Source organism: Macaca thibetana, chromosome 12 (genome assembly GCF_024542745.1).
Source record: "Macaca thibetana thibetana isolate TM-01 chromosome 12, ASM2454274v1, whole genome shotgun sequence".
NCBI classification, from domain to species: domain Eukaryota; kingdom Metazoa; phylum Chordata; class Mammalia; order Primates; family Cercopithecidae; genus Macaca; species Macaca thibetana.
Genome location: NC_065589.1, coordinates 45956839 through 45964620, shown reverse-complemented (window position 1 = coordinate 45964620; position 7782 = coordinate 45956839). Strand labels below are relative to the sequence as shown.

At 39.0% G+C, this 7782-nt stretch overlaps 1 protein-coding gene across 1 annotated transcript in view; it reads right to left on the bottom strand.

The window, feature by feature from the left end:
• Positions 1-5883: 5883 nt before the first annotated feature.
• Positions 5884-7782, bottom strand: part of ANKRD44 (ankyrin repeat domain 44) — a 346841-nt gene continuing 344942 nt past the window's right edge. The window contains exon 28 of the mRNA XM_050750693.1: positions 5884-7703. Within this exon, the coding sequence (XP_050606650.1) occupies positions 7690-7703 (14 nt within the window). The 3' untranslated portion in view covers positions 5884-7689. The remainder of the gene's footprint in view (positions 7704-7782) is intronic.

Sequence of the window (7782 nt, the reverse complement as noted above, 5' to 3'; positions counted from 1 at the left end):
TATTCTTGGAATACATTTTATAATGTATTATGTACATATTATGTATACATAATAATACATAATACTTATGTATTATTACTAAATATTGAAGCAGTGTCATTGTCTGGGGTAAATACCTGAGGTTTGTTATCTCATGCCAAGGGAATTGAGGACACAGACACACAAGAAGTGAGTTTAAGAGCAGAGTTTTAATAGGCAAAAGAAAGAGAAAAGAGACTAGATCTCTCTCTCTTGCAGACCCCCAACTGGATCTGCCGGTTTCGTGGTGAAATGCATGAGGTTTTATAGACGAGCTTGAGGATGTGGTGGTGTCTGATTTATATAGGGCCCAAGAGAGATTGGTTGCACTAGGTGTGACGCTTGCATAGCACATGAGAAAGCTGGCCTTACCACCCTAATCTTTTATTATGCAGATGGGCTCTCCACATGACCGGTGCCATGCTGTCTGTTCCTTACTGTACACATGGTTGACAAAGAAAGGGGAAGATGGAGCCTCCAAATTGAACATACTTGGCCTCCAGGTAGCCTTTTTCTATTGGCACAGCTGCTGGTATTTACCTATGCAAGTTTTAGCTTGCTTATCTATGCTTGCAGCTTGATTTTTCAGGCTGCTTTCTGTTAGAAAAGAAAGGATTTGGGGGCTGCTTTTTATAACAAAGAAAACCTTACCGAGGACTTTCTTACTTCACTATCTGCCTAAATAATTGCTTTGTAACTCCTATATCAATATGCCATTGGTTCTCTTTGCTAATTTTTAAGATTTTTTACCTCTCATAAGTGAAATTGGTTTATAGTTTTCTTAAAAGATTTTAAAAGTTTTCTTACTTTTCCAGTGCTATCAACTGGATAAAATAGCATTCCAATGATCTCACCTTTTGTGGTTTGATAGAATTCCCCTGTGAATCTATCTTTTTAAAATCATGATTCCCCAGTTCTACCCCAGTTCTACAGAACGTGGGGGACCAGAAATAAAAATATTTTAAAAGTCTTTGCCTGCCACCCCCATCTCAAACCTATCCCTCATCCATAGGCTCTGCATTTTAGAACCACCATAGGACATGGAAATCCATTTGGTGTTTCTAAGCGACTACAAAGTACACTAAAACTGTAGTGTTCAGGATGGATTAGGGAAGGAGACAAGATTGGTTGAGGAAAACATGTAGAAAGCTGTTTGCAGTAATACAAAGTGAGAAATGATGATATCATGAAACTAAGCTATAGCAGGAGTGATGGACAGGAGAGATATATGAGAAAGAGACTACAATGACAGAAGCAATAGGTGTGGCTACCGATTATGTGTTGAAGAATAGAGGAAAATAAAGGACAAAGATGACTCTAGTATATGCACAAAGAGGAAACAATCCAAATATCCATCAACTAGTAAATAGGTAAATAAATGTGGTATAGACATACAAAGGAACATTGTTCAGTAACTAAAAGGAAGTACTGATACATGCTACAACAGGAATAAATCTTGAATACATTATGCTAAGTGAAAGAACCCAGTCACAAAAGACCACATATTGTACGATTCCATTCATATGAAATTTTCAGACTAGGCACTCCCTAGCTACAGAAAATAGATTTGTGATTGCCTAGCATTGAGGTAAAGGAGTAAAAAATGGGGAGTGACTGCTGATGGGTATGGAGTTTCTTTTTGGGGTATGAAAGAAAATAAATCACTGAGCCAAAGGGAAAAGTCAAGCTGAGACTGCATCAGGCAAACGTGCTCCCGTTTTATTCCTAAATGAGATAGCTACAAAGATAAAAAAGCTATTAGGTTGGTGCGAAAGCAGCTGTGGTTTTTGCTATTTTTAAATGGCAAAAACCGCAATTACTTTTGCACCAACCTAATGCATCCCTTCCTCACACTTTGCCCACAAGAAAATTCCTTGTGAGACTCAAGATTTTTACCCTAAAACAGTTATGTTGTATTTTACCTTGGCAATGTAAATTAGTAGCTAATCTTCACAGGTGCTGGATAAAGGACTGATGTCACAGTCATTCCCCTTCTCACCTGAGACAAATGCATATCTGATTGCTTCCTCTGCCTTACTGTTTATGTAAAAATCACTGAGCCAGACTAAGGCATAAGTCTCTATTCTTCTACCCACCTCTCACATGTAAATTGTGTATTCAGCGAAAAGCTAATCAGAGACTTAAAAGAATGCAACCCATTGTCTCTTATCTACCTATGATCCCTCCTGCCTTTCCGGAGTGAACCAATGTACATCTTACACATATTGATTGATCTCTTATATCTCCCTAAGATGTATAAAACCAAGCTGTGCCCTGACCCCCTTGGGCACATGTCATTGTAACCGCCCAATGTGTTCACTTTGCCCGCTGCCTGGCCAGAGCCGATTTATCAAGACAGGGGAATTGCAATAGAGAAAGGGTAATTTATGCAGAGCCAGCTGTGCAGGGGATCGGAATTTTATTATTACTCAAATCAGTCTCCCCGGTTAGGTTAGGTGTCTTTCACTGTCTCAGTCATAATTTTCTAACGATAGTTTCATCATCAGGACCTCCATAGGCTTTATCATGGGCACATCCTTAAACTTGGCAAAATAAACTTTCTAAATTGATTGAGACCTGTCTCAGATATTTTCTGGGTTCACAGGGGTGGTGAAAATGTTATAAAATTAGATTGTGGTGATAGTTGCCAATCCTGTGAATATACTAAAAACCACTGAATTGTAAACTTTAAAACAAAGTTGAATAGTATGGTATGTGAATAGTAATGTTATGTGAATTGTATCTCATTAAAGCTGTTTGTTTGTTTGAGACAGAGTTTTCTCTGTCACCCAGGCTGGAGTGCAATGGTGTGATCTTGGCTTACTGCAACCTCTGCCTCCTGGGTTCAAGCCATTCTCCTGCCTCAGCCTCCCAAGTATCTGGGAATACAGGCATGCGCCACCACGCCCAGCTAATTTTTGTATTTTTAGTAGACAGGGTTTCACCATGTTGGACAGGCTGGTCTAGAACTCCTGACCTCAGATGATTCACCAGCCTCGGCCTCCCAAAGTGTTGGGATTACAGGCGTGAGCCACCTTGCCTGGTCAATTTCTTTCTTTCTTTCTTTTTTTTTTTTTTTTAAGTAAAGAAAGAAGTTTGGAAGGAAAGCTACTGAACTCAGCTTTAGAAAGGCTATAAATAGTAATTGGAACTATGGAAGGGGATAAAGTTACAAAAGATGAAGACAAGCACAGAAAGTTATAGAATCATGGGTTCATTCACACTCTAGCACATTATCCCGAAATTCTATATTGAAATAAACTCAACTCTTAAGTTTTTTAATACAAGCTGAAATTTCCCTTTGCTTTTCACTTTCTTCTTAAAAAGATACTTGATTTCTTTATCACAACCGATATTCAACGGATTGTTAATTTTAACAATTTAATTGTCATTATCACATAGTAAAAGAATAACAAACTTTGTGTATATGTGTATATGTATATAGATATATATGCAACCCATTGTCTCTTATCTACCTATGATACCTCCTGCCTTTCTGGAGTGAACCAATGTGCATCTTACACATATTGATTGATCTCTTATATCTCCCCAAGAGATCTCTTATATCTCCCTATATTACCTGTAGAAACAATGTATATTACATAATATATAAAGACATGAGAGGTCAATCAATATATTTATATACATATATATGTATATTTAGAGACTATATATATATATATTTATTTAGAGACAAGGTCTCATTGTTACCCGGGCTGGAGTGATCATAGCTCACTGTAAGCTCAAACTCCTGGACTTCAGTGATCTTTCTGCCTCAGCCTGCCAAGTAGCTAGGACTACAGGCGTGTGCCACCATGCTGGCTAATTGTTTAATTTTTTGTAGAGACCAGCCCAGGCTGGTGTCAAATTCCTGGCCTTGAACAATCCTCTTGCCTTGGCCTCCCAAAGCCCTGGGATTACAGGCCTGAGCCACCCTGCCCGGCCATATTTTTAAAACCTTTATCTGGAAATTATGTTAAAAGAGTTACTTTCAAACACCAGTGAGAGGAAAACACTTCTCTATGACTGGCTTCTCTCTGAAGGTTTATGAAAGTTTGACCTATTTGTAGGACATGGGGGTAATTGAATAGGGTGTAAATTAAGATGAATGAGTTTAAAATTGTCAGGTTAACCCTAGCCTCACAATGAGTCAGACAATGGAGAAAAACTTGTTTCATGGAGCTGAAGCTTTTGTTATTTTTGTTGGTTAAAGCTTCAGATTGACTTATATGGAGGCTGCAAGCAGATTCTCTAGCAAATTGGCATCCTGGGGAGAGCCAGGTACTTTGAAAATTTCTAATTAGGAGAAGTTAAAGGTTATATAAGCCCAGCTGCCAAATTGACTGCCTGACCTTAAAATCCAAACAGAATCTATGTTCCTTTCCTTCCTTCTCCTCCTTAGCCAAGACCTTATCTAGAAATGAATTTTAAAATACAAACAGGAACTTCTGTGATAAACCAAGTCTGATAACTAGAAGGAAGCTTATTAGTTATAGTTGAACAGACTCTAATGGCTATTCAAAGTCTTTAAGCATTCACAGCCTTAAGTAGTCACACATTTGGCTTCAGTTTCAACTAATCCAGCTAGAGGACAAAAACCTTCAGTAAATTATATCATATCCATAGAACTTTTGTTCCTTAAGCATATTTACTGCATGTATTAGTCTGTTCTCACACTGCTATAAAGAACTACCTGGCCGGGCGCGGTGGCTCAAGCCTGTAATCCCAGTACTTTGGGAGGCCGAGGCGGGTGGATCACGAAGTCAGGAGATCGAGACCATCCTGGCTAACATGGTGAAACCCCGTCTCTACTAAAAATACAAAAAACTAGCCGGGCGTGGTGGCGGGCGCCTGTAGTCCCAGCTACTCGGAGGCTGAGGCAGGAGAATGGCGTAAACCCGGGAGGCGGAGCTTGCAGTGAGCCGAGATCCGGCCACTGCACTCCAGCCTGGGTGACAGAGCGAGACTCCGTCTCAAAAAAAAAAAAAAAAAAGAACTACCTGAGACTGGGTAATTTATGAAGCAAAGAGGTTTAATTGACTCACCGTTCTGCAGGCTTAACAGGAAGCATGACTAGCAGGCCTCAGGAAACTTACAATCATGTCGGAAGGTAAAGGAGAAGCAAGTATCTTCTTCACATGGTGGCAGGAGAGAGAGGGAGCAAAGGGGGAAGTGCCACACACTTTTAAACCATCAGATCTCGTGAGAACTCATTATCATGAGACCAGCATGGGGAAAATCCACCCCCATGATCCAATCACTTCCCACCAGGTCCCTCCCGTAACACTGGGGATTACAACTCAACGTGAGATTTGGGTGTGGACACAGAGCCAAACTAAATCACTACATTTTTAGAAACAGGATAATTTTGTTATGGAGTTATAGATCCTATGGAAAAATCTAGTCAAGACCACAGTGAATAAGATTGTGCCATTGCACTCCAGCCTGGGTGACAGAATGAGACTTGATCTTAAAATAAAATGACAGAATGAGACTTGATCTTAAAATAAAAAAAAGTCTCTTCCACTCCTACCCCAATCCCTACTCCTCACAGGTAACCACCATTACATTTGCAATATATCCTTCTTGTCTTACATCCTGATGCGTTTACATCTTCTTTCTAGAATGTGGGTTCATGTTATGTGCAATTTGGCTTTTATCACTAAATAATTTAAATTGGATAGATCCCACTATATTAATGTAACATTATTTATCCGATCCCCTTTTGATGGGCATTTGGATTGTTTTCAATTTTTGATTATTAGAGATAGTGCTGCAACTAACATCCTTATATATTCACATTTATGCATTATGCAAGCGTTCTGGGAGATAAACCCCCAGGGGTTGAATTGCTTGGCCAGATGGTGTATGCATTTAGAATTTTGATAAATATTCCCAAAATTACCTTCAAAATGTTGGCACCAGTTTACACTCCCACCAACGATGACTAAGAGAGCCTGTTTCCCTACATGCTCCTCACACTTTGTATCAAAGCATTGACTAGTTAAATAAAGGAATGTGTCTCTCACTTCAGAAAGACACGGTGATAAAGATCTTGCCTCATTCTCTTATTTTCCTTTATTTTCTCGTTTCATTTCATAAGTGCCACTTAATCCTAAGGGAAGAAAAAAGAAATACTTGTTTGGTTTTCAGGATGTTCATCAAAGGCACATAAATTCTCCAAGTTATGAACACCAATATTATAAGCACCCATAACTTACAAATAAACTGCTCATTTATATGTAAAAATTAACTATCCTGAAAGTGGGAAGATAGTCCCTTTTAGATGCTGGAGATGGAAAAATATACTCCTCATGTCTCCGTTTGACTATTCATTGATTCATGCATTCACGTATGTATGAGTCCATGCATTAGTTCATGCTTGCATCTATGTATTCACTTATCTAAGTCAGATAAGTTTCGGGTACCATGCTAATCATTATGGTTGTGGAAGTGAAATACAATCTCTGCCTTCAAGGAGATCACAGTCTAACTTAGTGGAGAGACAGAACAGGAAACCAACAGTTAAAGAGTGAGAAAGTGCTACTTTCAGGTTAGTGCAGAGCTCCTGAGGAGCAATGGGGTGGGATGAGCGCATATGTGAGAGTGGGCTGCAGACAATGCCAGAAATCTGGCTCTGAGAGGGACCAGGCAACTATCATCTCTAACCCAGCTGGGGAGGAGGTAAGTAAAAGGCCTCAGGACTGGGATCCCTAAAGGATACTCTTTGGCTAGAAGTTATATGCAGCAGAAAGTTCCATTTTGTAAGAATTGTTTTGTTTTACTCTTAGTTTTTTAATGAGAATTCCTAAGTGAAGAAAATCTCAACTTTGTCTTTGGATAGAATTTTTATCCCATCTATTAAACTGCCTCTGTGCCTGTCGGTTGGCAGCTGAACTGTTTTACCTTGTTGACATAAAGGAGCGCCATGGAGATGAGGCAATCACGGAAGCTATAAGAAGCCAAGAGGGTGAGAAAAGAGTCAGCTCTAGAATTAACAGTCATCTCATTTCTTGGTACTTATCCTAAGTATGAAATTTATCCTGAGTCAGAGCTGTAGACAAATATTTGTCCACAAAGATGTTTACTGACAATGTACACAGGTCAAACTTGGAAACAATCTAAATGTCCACCCAAAGGATATGAATACATTATGGCAAGTCCATGAAAATAACTTACAGCCATTAAAATCATATTTTCAAAAATTAGTAAGATAGGAAAATTTTTGTAGTGAAATATTAAATCAAAAAAGAATGATAGAGTATGAACCTACCTTCATACCAATGATGAATTTTATATATTTGTATCTCTATACACATACATATATACATACAGTTGCATTTACGTACAAATACTCACAAATATCTGTGTATATTTTCTGTCAGGGTAAGGTAATTATGCTACATTAAAAACCTGATAATCTCTGCTGCTTACAACAACAAAGCTTATTTCTCCTCTATACTGCCTGTCCATCTTGAGTCATCAGGGCTGCTGTAATCTTCATAGATACTCTGGAATACATAAAGATGACAGACGCTCCATCTCAAGACAAGCTTCCGTGATTGCAGAAATGAAGAACAGAGAGCATGGAGACCCACGAGCGGGTTCTTAAAGCTTTGGCCCAGAAGTGACACTCATCAATCCTCCTCATGATTCATTGTCCAAAGGAAGTCACATGGCCTCATCTGTGTTCAACAGGACAGGGAAAGGCACCAAGTATTTGTGAGCAATATTACAGTCTACAACGTCTATATATCTACATAT